Below are 16,346 nucleotides of genomic sequence, written 5' to 3' on the forward strand. Positions count from 1 at the left end.
CAACTGTATTTGATTAAGGTTTGACAGCAGTGATCTGATAAAAAGTTAACTAAAAATATCCTCACAGGACAATAACTACAGACTTGCTACATTAAAAAAAAAAACAAAACAAAAAAACCAAAACAAACAAACAAAACAACAACAAACCACCCACCAAAACACAAAAAGCCACCCTGTTCCTGAGCACTAAAACTCAAGGCATCTAAATGGAGATGTAACAGATGGTTTGAATATTTTGGAACAAGTTCAGATTTTTTTTACTGGAAAACAGAATTAAAAAATATAGGAGAGTCCTCTCCCTTAGACTGTTATAGGCAGTTCAGAGCTCCAGCTCTCAGGCTTCTCATACCACATTACTCAGCTTCTGCATAACACAAGGTTGCCAATATTTTACATAATATTTTATTATGCAGAAAATTCTAAAGATACACATCCTGTTTTAGCCCCCACCTTCCAAACCCCAGCTACACAAAGCTTTCGGTTTTTTGCACTAGCTCTGAAACTACTGCTTATGCAGCAAGCTGATCTAATTTGCTAATTGAGAAGATAGATTTTCACTTTTTCAAGTCTGTTTCCTACTGGTTTAGCATGTTAAATCATCTCAGTGCAGACTCGAGAATAAAGTTAGATGCAAGGTAGGAATGTAAACCATTAGACTGGAAAGGAAGGAGTACAAATTCCTCTTTCTCTGGTAATAGCAGAAACCATGCTTGATTTTATCTTTAAGGATTAAATGCCCTGGAGAACTGCATTAGCAGAATCCAGATAATATTGTAGTCCTGGGAAGAGAAAGGGCCCAGAATGTTCATCTGAACAGACTTAACCCTGACCTACTTGGCACAAAGCACTTCAAAGGGCTTGAAGAAAACAGGTTCCCCAATGGCTGAAGTCAGGACAAAAGTTTTAAGGTCTTACCACGGAGATTTTAAATAACAAAAAACAGGCCAGCATGAGGGAAGAACTGTGGTCAGTGTTACAGGAATTCAGATTGTAACATCTTTCTTTGAGGCCAGCATTATGGTTTTCAACTCTTCACTGGACTCCTATTCAGAAGAGTCTCTTGTAAGCCGCTCCTTCACCAGCAGAGGTCAAGAGAAAAATGTCACTTCAAAAGACAAAGTTACACTGCATACAGCATGTATGCAAACAGAGGGAATTAAATACAATCTAACCTACTACCACTGACTCATGTATTAAAGCTCCTATGAAGTACTATATTAGAGACAATGGGCACAGGCTTTTTAATCCAGTCTCTAGACTTATATACACTGCATGGTCAATTGATTTTGCATTTAATTTTTGGTTTTTAAATACAAACTAATTATCTGAATGAAACCTATATGGTTTTGCCTACATACTCCAGGACAGAAATTACTTTCAAACTTCAATGTTACTGAAATACTTTGTTTTGTAATTTGTTTTAAAAATCACTTTAAGTAGCTGCAGAGAGAATTTGCTACATTGAATTAGCTGATCAAAATTTCTTTAACACTGTTTTTAAAAGTACATAAAATTTGCAAGAAAAAGAAATGAAGAGTGAATAGATTTTCCTGCACTGCTGTATCAGTAAAATGAAATAAAAACAGAGACTAAGTACGTTCAAATTTGTATTTCTGGATTACATTTTCTAGTAAAAGGTGGCTCATGATATTTCTACTCTTCCAAGTTTATAAAGGTACTTTAAAGCCAGGAGGTTTGGAAATTTATTATTAGTCTTAGAAACAACAGCCAACAAGTACGTGGCACACGAACCAAATCCAAAGTCTCTCTTCCCATGCTGCTGTGTGACTGCAGCTGAAGATGGAATATCACTAAGACAACTTTATTCCCCTTATTCAGTTCAACACCCAACTATTCAGGTATCACTGTGTAAATGCAAACTGGACTGGGTGATATGGATTAAAAGTAATTGGTTTTAAAAGAAAATTCATTCAAACCTGTTCTTTAGAATGATCAGGATTTGTGGGCATACAAACACAACATAATGCTCAATTGCTCTACCAGAGAAGGCAAAAACTGTATTGACCTCCTCCAAACATTCAAACTCCACAGCTGCATTTTTGCAAATCTTTTCATTTAATTAGGGTTTAATTAGGGGGGTTTCCTCTCTCTTGGTTTTCCTCTCTCTTTTTAAAACATCATTAATTACCTGGAAATGGTATGGTCTCCTTAAATCATACCTATAAATACAGTTCACATCTTAGGTTTTTCTCAGACTTTAAAAAAAAAAAGCATTAAATAAAAAAATCAAACATTTAGAATAATATTAATGATAGAAAACATATGAATTTTAGAAACTTATTTTTCATAAAAATACATGTTTTAGGTATGCAGTGCCTTGCCTTTTACAAAGCAGAAGACATCATCTTTTGGAAAAAAATGTACAAAACTGAAAGCAGTTATTGGTATGAGGCAGAGATTTGATTAAACAGTTCTGATAGATGCTGACAAAATAATAGAAACTCTCTTCCCACCAATGCAGGCAAACAATAATCCTGCATCTGAAACTTCCCATCAAGTATTTTAAGTGCTTGTCAAATGGCAAAAGAAAACAAACAAAAAAAAAGATAACAATTTGTTCATCTGAGAGAAATGAAAGCATTTCAAATGAAAGCATCTAAGTGATTTTTTTTTAAATTAACTATTTCTTCCAGCTGAACAACAGATACCCTCTGGAGGATGAGGAAACACCTTGCTGTTATACAAATTCCTCCTCTGAGATGCATCACAACATTTCAGAATCACTGGCAGCTTTGTCTTAAGAGTGGCTGACTGTTAGGAACTGTGCCCCTGCACTGCACCATGAAAAGGTCCACACGTATTTCCATTCAAGGGTAGTAATCTATTTCAAAACAAGAATTTATTGTGTTATAGTATAAAGACACTAAACACAAAACAAAGTGTTTAACAACATGAATATCGACACAAAATAAAAGCAAGATAGTTTCAAGCCAATTCTGTAACTATTCCATGTGAGAAATTCCAAGTGAAAGAAAGTTACATACACAGGGTCACCCTTGGGAAAGGATGGCACCACCTCCATCTAATTCAAGCCCTTTTTCAGGACATCATAGCATTGTCAGAATAGTTGCATTATCTTGAGTGCTTGAGTGGTATATAAGCTTTGTCTTGGCCCTCTCTATATAGGTGAACTTACCCACAGATCTACAAGAGAACCAATGAGGCATTTCTACTGTAAACTATAAGACCTGAGGTACATTCTCTTCTAATCTACCTTGCATTTTCTTGATCTAAATAAAGATATATTATAGGGGGTGGGGGTTTATTAAAGAGCAGCATAAATTTGGTTATTTAACTTCACTATAGTCCATGTGACAGCACAGGTCAATAAAATGCATAATGCTTTGTACTACAACACCCATCTTCAACAAAATACATATGGTATGTCATGAAGCTTCTCTGAAACCATGTATTGTTGTTTCCCAAGCCACTATATGAAAAGGGAACTGAATTTGAGATGTACTTAAGCCATTTCTTCAGACATTACCTGGTCACATTGAGGTCCCTTTCTGTGGAGTATTTTGATAGGATCTACTATATGAACCAGTCATACATTAATTTCTCAAGTGTTTCAATTCATACAGAGCAGTGAACAAGACTATACAGATTAAGTATCAGATTACTGCTCGTTCATATGAATCATTTCCAAAACTAACCAGTTTGATGATCTCACAATAAAATTTTGCTAAACAAAAAGTTTAGAGCATAAGTATTTCTTTTGTTTAAAACTACCTTTTTTGGCTCTTAAGAGAAAATTAATTCAATGTTTCCAAGGCTCATTGTGAAAATATATACACACATCAAATTTATATCCAAAGCTAGATTTTTACCATTGAGTTTTAAAGGCCAAGAGATATTTTCAGTACAGTAAGAAAAAAAAAAGCAGTTCCTGAAGTATATTGTAGCCTCACTTCACTGCCAGTATCTACAGTTCTGATGCTGTACAAAATACTTCTCTGAAGCAAATCCATCTAAACTCTATCCACCCTGAGTTAAGCATCTATACTTTTTTTAAAGTGTTTTAAACAATAAGTAACAGAGAAGTATGTACAAGGCTATAAAACATCAGTTATCATACAGCAGATTTAAAAAAAAAAATCAGTCTTTTCAGCCAATTTTCTGTTTTTTATTGTAGTTAGTCATTGTGGATTTGGTTTAGGGATTTTATTTTTGCTTTTGTTTGTTTTTACATCAAGCTATTACTTGATTTAGACATTCATGCATTAATTGCTTGAATTTTTTTTTGAGTGCAACGATAAGGCAACAGTAAAAAAAATTATAGAAATTTTGCATATGTGTAAAGGTATTTAGTTTATAAAAGTGCTCCCTAAAAAGACAACCTAATTGCAGTATCAAAATATTACAGAGTGCTGAGAACAACTGTCATTTCAGTAAATGTTGCTCCAGAGAAAAATGTCTGATTTTAGGCTTTTCCCCATTTTTTTGGTGAAGAAAAGCCTGGAAAAAATTGGCATGGCTACGTGGGACAAACAAGTTAAGAAAATATACTTTAGTCTAAACTTAAATAAGAAGGTCCACACTTTTTTGTGAAAACTTTAAGCCTCTGTCAAAAATGTATTTTTTTTTTCTTTTTATAATACAGGATTAAAAGACAAGATGATGCTTACAAGATAAAGAAATAATTTACATGAAAATATCTTCTGACAAAGCTTTTCAATCAAAATATTGTTTTGTAACATTCAAACATGACATACAACACAAAAGAAACAGTGAATGCAAACAAAAAACGTTATATGGATTGCTTTCGAACACATAAATAAATGAAATATTGGTGTAGGCAGTAGGGCTCATGCTGATGGCTAGCAGGAAATAACAGTGTGCAATCTATTTGGAAAAAGCTCTAAAGTACAAATTACAAGCCCAATTACGGACTGCAGCAAGTTCAGTTATATCACTGCCATCCTCTATCTCCAAAATAAATTCTTGTTTAAATCACTCATACCCTAAATTACTCATACCTTTGCTTCAGAGATATGAATAACTATATACAAAAAGTAGTTTTATTTCACCATAGGGATAACATTGTACCTCTCTGCCAATGTCACTTGAAAAACCGCCCATGTCAAAACAATTTGACAGCAGATAAACAATTTAATAAATACGTAATGATCTTATTACAGTCCTTCAGGTAGGCATGTTAACTCATGCTGCTAGTTTTGTGGTCACAGTGCATAGAATCCAAATATAAAAGAATGGGCTGGATTTCAGGTAATTGTCAATCCCTTGCTTATATTCCAAATATATCCAAAACTTTCATAAACTCAGTCATGTGTCAATCTTTTTTGTGGCAGGAGCAAAACCTTTCCCTGGTACAATGTCCATTGCCGGCAATGGATGCACCAAAACCGCCAAGGAGCTCAGTGTTATTGCACAATATATGAAGACCTGGAATTCTTCCAAAAGCTTAAAATAAAAATAATGGAATTATTCTGACATTTCTGGACACCTGCATTAATACTGTATGACTAATAAAAGCATGTCAGTTGCATGGACTGAACCAGCGATCAACATGCGCCCAGAATGCACACTAGTAAAAATGCAGTCAAAGGAAGTAGTCTTCATTGCCTATAGGTCACTTCCAGTCAAAGGTTAAAGTTCAAAGACTGAATGATCAAAGTGCTCATTTTCTCAGTAGGACTATCTTCTGCTACGAGGATCACAAAATGGTGGCATCAACATGTGTCATCTTTAAAATAAAAGAAGAGCATTTATGGAAAACATATAAACATTCTAATTCCAAATTAGCAAGGTGCTATAGGCAGAAACAATTCCTAGCACAGACAGTAACATGCAGAGGAAATACCCTGATTGAATAATTCTGTGATTTTGTTCAATAACAACTCGGGGAGAAAAGAGAGTATCAAAAATTAAACTTCCAAAATACACATACACCCCCAAAGACATCAGTATTAGCAAATACTCCATAAAAATGACAGTCATTTCCATGCTTGATGTTTAGAAAACCACTTGCCAGGAAAATGAAAAATCAAATGCTTAACATTTTGCACCCTTGAAGTACAGCAGATCCACAACAGTTATCTAATTAAGACATCCTTTTAGAAGGAATATATAGGGATAAGACTCAGAAGAGTGGGCTGCTTTGATGCATTCTCAATCCTTTATATGTGTTTATGTGTGTGTGTGTGTGTGTATATATATATATATATGCATGTATGTATGTATATTAGTTTATTTATCAAGACTCAAAACAATAGCTGACAGATTTATGCAAAAAGAATAGGTTACTATTATATGCCTAAAATCTTAAACCTGGAAGTAAATTACATACACTAAATTTTAGATACTGTGATTAGACAGAACATACTACAGAAATGCACATTCTATACCTATCTTTTCTGCATTATGCTCCCTACTAATGCTCTCCCCTTTAAACATTCTCCTTCACACATCAACCTGCAGTATATTTGCACCTGCTAGCAGTAAATATTGAGTTGTTAACAGAAAGCAAGGTTACTGTCTGCTTATTTTTAAAGGACTTACTTGTAACCTCCCACACCTAAAAAATGTAGCCTCATAAACATTCTACATTCTCATGGGAAAATATTATATCAAAGCTATTACTTATAAAAAAACTCTTTAATTTTTCAGTAGGCTACTGCACATGTAAAAAAATGGACAAGGATGCAAAAGAGAGAGAGAGAGGGACATTTAAATGGTACACTAAAATTTTAGACCAAATATCAGAGAAAACACTTTCTACTTAGGAAAAAACCAAAACCAAACCAACCTCAAAACCCAAAAGTAGCAAGGAAGTGCTGGTTGAAAACAAACACCACTACCTTTCCCTTCTTCCACACCACACCCTTCCCCCAGGAAAAAAAAATCTACCCTCTGAGAACAACAAAGGAAGTCAACAGCTTAATGAAACAGATTTCAGTCTGGATGCCCAAGTAAACCGTATCTGGAAGATCCTCCTCTGTCTTTAAGACAACATGAGCAAACTTCAGATGGAAATTCAGCAGGAAAGTCAATGTACAGTTGAAACAGACATTGGGTAGGGTAGACAATCTAGAAATATTTTCAGTTATCAAAGATCAGGAGCTTTAAAACAGGGCTTGTGAGGACATCATTTTGTAGCAAATAAAGCTCCATAATTCTGCTTGAGGAATAAGTTGCTGTGTTGGGGGGGGGGCATGTGATATGACAGATTAAAAACTCTGTATTAAGATGAATGCAGACACATATTTACATGTCAGAATATGTTTCTAAGTGCCACTTTATCACTCTGTGCTCATCTGGGTTTTCTTTACATCAGCTCCCAGCCAGGGACTATTTTTACTCCCAGATAAATAAATTCCAGGCACATACTGGAAAAAAAAATTCCTTCAAATGCATGTATTAATTCCTATGACAGACTTCTTCCTAACTCTTCAAAACACAGAGCTACTATGTCACATAAAGCTAAACCAGTCCAATGGGCAGCAGACAGCAGAAGGACAGAACCACTCTGCATCTCCCTGCACAGGTTGTTGTATTAGCACTGGCATTTAATTTCTCACAACAGTTAACCCTGGACAGCTGGTTTTCTTTCCTGGGTGGGATTGTTTTTTCTTCCCTCACTTATCCAGCCAAATGTGGTTCAACCACAAGATTAAATATATGACACTTCAGCTGAAGCATGAGCAGAAAATAAACATCTTTTCACACTTCCCATTTTACTGTAACAAACAGTATTTCTTTACACCTGTTTAGAAAGCACCGACAATTTAAAGATCATGCCTTGACAGTCTTGTTCTATGTCCACATAGGAGAAACAAAATTAAATGAGAAAAGAAGCAAATGACACACACAAAATTGGAAGGGAAAACACTCTAATAATTTATGAATTTTTTCTCTTGTGGATATCAGGAATATTTTGTTTTTTCATGTAAGAATTCAAGGTGGTGGGGAGCCCAATGAATTTTTAATCAAGACAGTATGAGTTATTTAAATGAACTGACTTTCTTTTTCTTGCTCAGGTTGGTTTTTAGGTTGCTCTGAATTTGAGGAGGGGCAAGGTTTTCTGACTTCCAGAAAAAAACCACTGCATAGTTACTTCATAGTAACTAAAATACCCATTCAATGAACTGTAAGCTGTGGTTTTGAGCCATAGCAATACAGCAACCTTCAGAATCAGTAACTCAGATTTCTTTTCATACTAAGTTTCTCTTTTGCTTGTTTAACACAAATCGAATTTCATTATTAAGAAATAAAAGTAATATCTGCAGACTGTTCTGCTTTTAAAGATTTCTACTCTAAATCAAAATGAGACTAGTACAAATTAAAAGCAAACAGAACATTTTAATCACAAGATAAAGCAAATAAATGGAACTTTACCTGTTTGTCTTTAAAAATAATTAGCAAGTAAAAATAGCAAGTTAACAAAAACTCTCCCAAAACTGCCATTTAAGAGAAACAAAAACAAGAAATGAAGAAGTACCAAACACATTATGAGAGCATGAAAACAGAGAGAGAAAAGAAAGTGACTGCTGAATAATCTGGTGAGGATGAAAAATCTATCCTTGTGTACAAAATGATTATTATTCTCGGAGTCAACTCTAAAAACAACCAGATGATGGTCCCAAGTTTCTTAGATATACCTTAATCTCATGGCATACAGCAATTCTCTTAGTGTACCTGAAACCACCTTGTTTTGGGGTTACAATTACTGTATTATGAGAAACAAAGTTTCATTCTGTTACATTAGCATATGTCAAAATCCCATGGGTCTCAGCAAGTATTATGAAACTATCAAGTTTCTCTTGTTAGGCCATCCATGGGCTTTTAGGAATCTTAAGAATTTTCAGGGTGAAGACTTTGGAATTTGCCTGTCCAGTTAGGAACTCTCACTGCCTCAAAATACTTGCTCTAGTTTTCACATCAGGGACAGAACCTATGCTGGAGTAAGGAGGCCATGAAAAACAGAGGATGTCTTATGGTGGAACCTTCACCCGCCTCTGCAGTGATGGAATCAACTGTTCTGCACTACACTAGCATGGAGCGTTACCTTCTCTGACATATCCCTTCCCAAAGTACTCGTGCTTCGAAGGACTACCATTTGTACAGAATTTTCCTAGGGAAAGCAAGGAAAGCATTGCTAACAAGAGGAGAGAAACAAAGAATGGCCCATCTCTATCCCCTTCTTCTCTCTTTCCTCACCAACGGAGTGGATAAGACAAGCACATACAGCCAACTGCAGCTCTGGGTGGAGGATGACAAATGCTGAGGCAGAAGAAAGAAACCACAAAGTATAAAGCAAGACACAGAACACATGGAAACAAAAGAAAAAAGCACAAAAGCAAAAGCAAAGCAAACCCCAAACCAAAACCAAACAAAGAAAAAAAAACCCAACACAACACTAGCACTGCAGATGCTAGAAGTTTTAATATGCTTTTTTCTTCTTGATCGTGTCCATGGAGAATCTTATTACTATATTATTGAATATTAGTTTTTAGGAGCCTTTAAAGTCAGTCAACTGTCCCATACTGGAAATTCTGATTGAGGAAATCTATCAAAACACATAGCTGTTTACAAATACATAGGTACCTTTTCAACAACATAAAAGTTTTTAAAGTGTTAATAACAATAACAAAAAATGTTTAGAGCAAAACCTAGTTTCACCATGGACTTTCCCCTATCCCAAACTTTGTACTTATCATGGATTGATAAACTTTACAAGAACTTTCACTAGAAGTCAATCCTACAATTTAAAACATGTCTAAATTTCCACCAGGAATTATTCAAATGTGATATAGAAAAAAAAATCACAGCAGAGTATCTCAAAAACAGGATTTAAATAATGTTTACAGTTGAAAAAACATAGTTTAATGCTTTGAACACATTTATCCTACTTTGCTACAATTTAATTGTCTTCAGCCTAAAAAGAAGTTAAAAATTTCTGGTCCTAGTTAGATACTTACCATGATACCACCATTTCGTTTTCTTTGGATTCTTGTTACATGTTCTTACATAAAATGAGTTATCTGGAGGTCGCCTCTGCAACAGAAGAAAAGACCTACAAATAATCAAACAATCCTCATATTGTAATACATGCACTATTTAATAAGATTATGGAAGATTACCATGTGAATGCAGTGAAAATGAGGTAAGAGGCAGGACTAGACCATTTTGGTGAAGAAAAAACTCTCAAAAATCCAGGTAACAAATTCTTACTTGAGATACTCCAAGAAAATAAAACAGTAAAAAATATCATACAGTTTGATGATAAATAGGGAAGAAAAAAAAGAAAAAATGAGAAAAACAACAAACAAACAAAAGAAACTAATTCACAAGAAACAGCTGTTGTTCAAAAAACCCCCCAAAATTAAATTCCTTTGAAGCTTGGAATCTAATTCTGATGCATTACATCCAATTCCCATTCTAAGGCTCAGCTTAGAGTGGGTGAAAAAATTAATTTCAGTATCTGTAGCTGATCATTATTACATATTCTTCGGCTTTCTTCATAAGTGCCATCATTTACAAAAGACATAGGATAGAATACAATGCAAAGCCATTTTGGGGTGTTTTTTTGACTACATATATGACCAGGACTGATTGGAATGCAAAATAAAAAGGCATGCTTGGATAGCACATATGGACAAGCTCTGACCACATCTAACTTCCACAGACAGCCCTCTGCGAAAGAAACGGTCAAAAGTGAAAGGGCAATCGCTTTACTAAAAGTCTCTAAGGTATTAGTGCCAAAAAAGCAGCTCAGCACCATTTACTTCCTTGAAATGACAATTATCAAGTTCACTGAAATAGTACAGATGCAAAGTTAGAAACATCTGCATTAAAGACGTTTCACTAGTCATTCCATACTCCTTTTAGAGGAAGGATAATTTTACACAGAATTGTCCTAAAGCATGATTGAACTTCGCAGTTAGTACAACTGGAAGGGTTCCATCCACTGCTCTTTTCCAGTAATGATACATAAGCAGGTTACCATGAAAACAGTGGCAAAGTACTTACTGCACTGTTTATTTTGCAGTTCTAGTTTAGTCAGTAGTAGAAATGTAGATACAGTAGTTTTGCCTATTTCAGAATTTGAGAAATGAAAATTTTACTTTGTAAAGTACAATATTACGAACTTTTACTTATTCTACTTCAACAGTGCTAAAAAAGCCCATACCTTTTCTTTGCAGCTGGAAAGCATGCTAATAATGCTAAGACAAACAGATTGCACTGAGAGGGCTGGAGACCAGTCTTCCGTTAGAATGGATAAACAGATATGACCATTGCTATAAACATGAGGATGAACAGGGATATTGTCTCCAGTAAACATGACCTAAAAAAAAGAACAAAAATAACTAATTTATAGTCCCTGTTTTATATAAAACTGTATTGGTTCGGGGAAACAATATCACCTTATTTAAGAAGCAGGTCTGCCATTTTCACTTATACTAAGACACTTCACCACGTTGGGTTAATTCAATTTTGGAAACTAGTAAGTGAAATGTAAAATAATCAATGGAAGTCTAAATAGCTAGTGAAGATGGAGTTAAATAAATGGTTAATATAGGGGATTTTCTATTAATATTTATACAGTATAAAAAAATGCAAAGGTAACAATGTAAAGACTGCAAAATCTTGCAGCCTCTGTCTTCCACATCCTAAGGAATACAGCTGTCTAGCCAAGCCACTGGATCTAATGACTTCATAAGCCACAATGTTATGCTCCAAGAAGCACAACAAGATTCATAAATGAGTATTTCTATAAACTTGGACATAACAGAAATAAAATTCTGGACAACTCATCCAGGTTCCAGCATGAAGAATAAAATTAAAATTCATCAATCTTATTAACTATAAATAAAGGACTTGTGAAACCAAAGTTTACCAAATAGGAAATATTTGTAAAACATTACTTCAAATAAAAAAAATTTTGTTTGACATGGAGAATATGGAAGAAAAGCATTTAGAACCTGAACTCCTTTCTATTAAAAGATACTACTACAGTCAAAAAAAAGGCTAGAAAAGCAATTTTGACAATTCCTGCTCTTACATCAAGTTTTTGTCAAAATATATCATTGGCTCAGGACGAACAGAAAGAGAGTAAAAGTGAAATCTTTATATCAGTATTATACTCCTGAACTCCTTTTCCAACTCCTTTTATGCAATAAAACCATAAATCTCTACCACTCATAACTATAATACCCAGCAGTTTCTTAAGCTATATAGGTAAGCATAAAAATATGTAAACATGTACACACACACCCACCTCCTCACTGATGACAAGCAACACCTTCATCATATAGGAAACTGAAATTAGAGAGCTTAATTCATCTGCAAAATGGCAGACAGGTTTCTAAGGTATAAGAGAAACTGGATGCAGAACGATCTTTCAGACGTCTTCAAACTGGTATTTCTTAAGCATTGAAGGGCTTACCTTCATAATCCTGTAATGTATTTCACTTGTAATTAATATCCTGTTTTTAAATGGCAACCTGAACTAGGCAGACTAGGTAAGTAAAAGAATGCACTCTATGACAGACAACATACATTTAAAGGCAGAAAACATCCAAGTGATTAAAGCAGTACAAGTGAAAACTGTCAATTCACAGTAACTAGATTTGCAGGAGAGGTAATTATGACAAAGAAATTGTAGTGCAGACCCTACTCCACAGCAATGCTTGAAAAATTGAAATTCTAGTCATTAAAAACAACCCAGTACTTAAATTTTTAATTGCTTTCTGTGATAAAACTCAGTGTAGATGTATGGATCTAATTTGCTGCTTAACAATAAATTGCACAGAGCAACACACAGAGGTTGGGTAATGAAGACAAACAACCTGGAACCAAATTAAACTGGTGATCTCTTGTGGATCACCTATAATTAGTATCTTGCACACCTGATGAGGTGCAGAAGTACAAGTAGCCAGTTTATTCTGTAAAAGACTGAAAGTCAGCATTCTAGTGTTTATCATGGTAGCTAAAAATATGTTCATTTTTATAGCTTAAGTGTCTCTCACAGCTCCATGCTTCAGTTTTAACACCAACGAGAGAAGTTGCAGAGATAATTTCTAGAACTCTGAGCTGAAACAGACAGTACAAGAACTAAGACACTCTTGCTTTTCTATTTCCTTTTTCAGAAAAGCAGGGGTGATAACTGGCCACTACTCTTATCAGCCATATTTTGAAGTGTTTCCCTCAGGTAATGGAGGAATGGTGGTACACAGCACATTCTGCAGTCTCTAAGTTCTGCTGCTCCTTCAGCTCTCTAGGTTGACTTGAAAGCAACACGGCATCACATACCTCAGTTATAACACTATTTGCAGATCTCTCAAGCACGTTATGTATCTACGAGAATCCCTATCAGAAGCACAGTATGTCTTCAGCTGTATTAACAATGGCAGCACAGAAGATGCAAGAGTCTTAAAAATCAACCAGAAAAAAATATGTTGAAGTAAGAAGGGATGAAGCAGCAGTTTATTGTTTACTTGGCTCTTGCATCACAGTAAAGGGGATCTTCCTACTTTACCCTGTATTTCAAGACATGAATATCAAAATCAAAGAAGCCTCCAAGTTACACTAATTTAATCTGTTCAAGCAGACATCAGAGTCCTATATTTCACTGCAGAATCATGTGTAAAGAAAAGGCACCTGCACAATGTGTTTAATACAAATTAAAGTAAGCGAAGCTGACATTAGGCTATGTGGATAATACAATACTCAGCACAAGTCACACAGCTGTAACCTGAAGGGAGCAGGAAGAGAGAAAGAAGGCAGCAGTTACCTGAGGCGAATCAAAAGGATACCGACTACTAAACTTAAATAAAAGCTGAAATTTCTCCCCTTCATAGAGTGTTCCTGGAGCACCTTCCATGTCTACAATCCACCTAAGGAACAGGGGGAAAAAGCAGTTAACATTGTGGCCTGACAAATAATTACTTGTACTCCTGGAGCACTGGACTAATCAAATCAAATATCAATCACAGCCAGACCATCTAACTTCTCTTCTAATACTGCAACAATCACAAAGGTGAACAATACATCAAGCCTGTATTTAAAAGAAACAAGCTTGGTGTTTTGCATACAGGCACTGACACAGTGATGCAAATTGTAAATGTAATTATGACTTGAACTATACACAGACTTGTCAGTTCCCAAGAAATGGCTGCTAATGTGAGACAACAAAGCTGAAAAAAAATCCCTGCTTGAAAACTTAAAAGGTTTGGAAGGAAACAAACTAGTACACATTCTCTTTTGGGTTGGTTTACTTCTCTGTCAATGAAAATTCAATACAGTTTATTAAAATAGAATCTGTAACAAAGGGGAAAGGGCAAAGCTCATCTTGTACTTATATTTGTGAAAAACTCAGAAATTAAATGGTATCTTGCAGGTAATGGAACCAAAAATGGAAAAGTTAATAGTATAAAAATTAAAAGGTCCCAGCAAATTAAAACAAAATCCAAAACCAGGGTAATTTGAATCTGTAATGAAGATAATAACTCAACATACCAGTATCCTTTTCCCTCTGCTTCTTCTCCTTCCACCATAATACCATTAAAGTAACGGACCGGAGTTAGTTGGAGTTGCTGGGGAAGATGCTGGTGATGTTGCATGTGGGGGTTTTACTGTTGTTGGGTTTCTATTGTGGTTTTTCTAGTACAGCTAAAACCAGATGCTTTGCACATTGTTTGACACATACAGCAACATTCTGCTATTTAACTTCCATGATTTTACAGTTCTCTTGACCACTTAATACCATCCTTTGCAACATCTATTTCCCATTTTTGGTTTTTTACCTTTCATTGAGTTTTACAGAGCTAAGCAACACAATAAGGTAAAGAGACTACAAAAATACTCAGATATGGTTTACATCAACTCAAGGAAGGCAGCTGAGATTTTGCAGAACAGCAGTGTACTCAGAAAAGTCGACATCTCCAGCTGGCAGCTCTGATGATCCTCCTGTAAGACACTCTCCCTCTGTATTTAAACCATGCACATTTTGTATTTTCCCCTCTGTCACTCTTGGGCGTTTTTTTTTTTTTTTTTTTTTTTTTTTTGCTGGTTTTATTACTGTTGTTGTGCTTTGGGTTTTGGCATTTTTTGAGAAAAACTGCTAGCTCTCACACTCTTCAAGAGGAATGCATCTTCAACAGTAGCACAGTGGCAATACAGTGAAGGCTGATGAAGTAGGTTTCATATTTTAACTTTGTGAAGATGCCTTTGATTTAATCTATCTGCACTCCAGATCACTTATCTCTTCTTATGCTTTCTGCTTTTACATTTATACACACAGTGCAGCAATACTCTTTAGATTTATTGGTTCTTGTGATCCAGAACTTCCACTTTCAAGTTTTTTAAATACTTTACTTTACTAAGTAGAAGATAACTTTGCCTGGACATTGCTCCTTTTATGGTCAAGGAATCAGAAGAACCCATATTTCCTGTGTGCTTTACAGTTTACCCGTCTCAAATTTCTAATCCTTGTATATTTAAAATAAAAGATTGCTCAATGTTTTAAGTGACCCAGTTATATAATGGGATCCAATTATTTTATTCAACATCTTTAAAACCCAAGCAAGTATTGCTACACAAATTTTTAACACAACCAATTCAAACTGTAACTTGATTAATGAACTCAAAACATGCTACCTGATACCAAAAACCCTCAAAGAGAAAAAAATATCATTTTACTTTTGACAAGAAGCTTCTAAAACAGCGACAGTTTCAAAATCTAGCATGACAGTAAATAGGAAGATTTTATATGCAAGGTATTGAAAGGTATAAAAGTTGTACAGGGCAGAAATTATAATGAGGTAGTACTCTGGAAACAGAGATATCCTTTACAATCTGCTCTAAACATTGATTTAATACTATTTTGTTGAAATAAGTGGATACCATTTACAATATTAGACTGACTCATTTTTGCAGAAAACTAAAAACTGCTATTTCAGTTTTAGTCATATTCATCTGAATTATCACAAAGGCCAGCGTAATTTAAAAAGCAGTGAGTGTTTAACTCATGCTATATGTATATAGCAGTACATATGAGTCTCAGAAAAGCCTCATGTAACATGGTCTGAATGCCACCTCCTAAAATACAGATGTGAAAACATCAAAATTCAGCTCTATGTTTAAGCTGCTCCATCAGTCAATAGCATAGTCCAGAACTTATAGTCTGAGATCATATTCTCATCAATGTTCACATAGGCTTAATTTTTAACATTTCTCTAAAATGAAACTAAGAAAGTTATGAGAAAAAAATGTCAACACAGCCTGAATCTTTTGAATTTCTGTCAATTAAAAAATAGATTAATACCAAGAACAACCCCTGTCCATTTCAATGGACACAGAAT

The 16,346-nt window shown here is 34.9% G+C and overlaps 1 protein-coding gene across 1 annotated transcript in view; it reads right to left on the reverse strand.

The window, feature by feature from the left end:
- Positions 1-2,841: 2,841 nt before the first annotated feature.
- The window catches only part of UBE2W (ubiquitin conjugating enzyme E2 W), a 32,347-nt gene continuing 18,842 nt past the window's right edge, over positions 2,842-16,346 (reverse strand). Inside the window, exons 3-6 of the mRNA XM_036401219.2 lie at positions 13,778-13,880; positions 11,174-11,329; positions 9,963-10,038; positions 2,842-5,728 (exon numbers count right to left, since the gene is read on the reverse strand). Coding sequence (XP_036257112.1) covers positions 5,715-5,728; positions 9,963-10,038; positions 11,174-11,329; positions 13,778-13,880 — 349 coding nt within the window. The 3' untranslated portion in view covers positions 2,842-5,714. The remainder of the gene's footprint in view (positions 5,729-9,962; positions 10,039-11,173; positions 11,330-13,777; positions 13,881-16,346) is intronic.

Source organism: Molothrus ater, chromosome 1 (assembly GCF_012460135.2).
Source record: "Molothrus ater isolate BHLD 08-10-18 breed brown headed cowbird chromosome 1, BPBGC_Mater_1.1, whole genome shotgun sequence".
Taxonomy (NCBI): Eukaryota; Metazoa; Chordata; class Aves; order Passeriformes; family Icteridae; genus Molothrus; species Molothrus ater.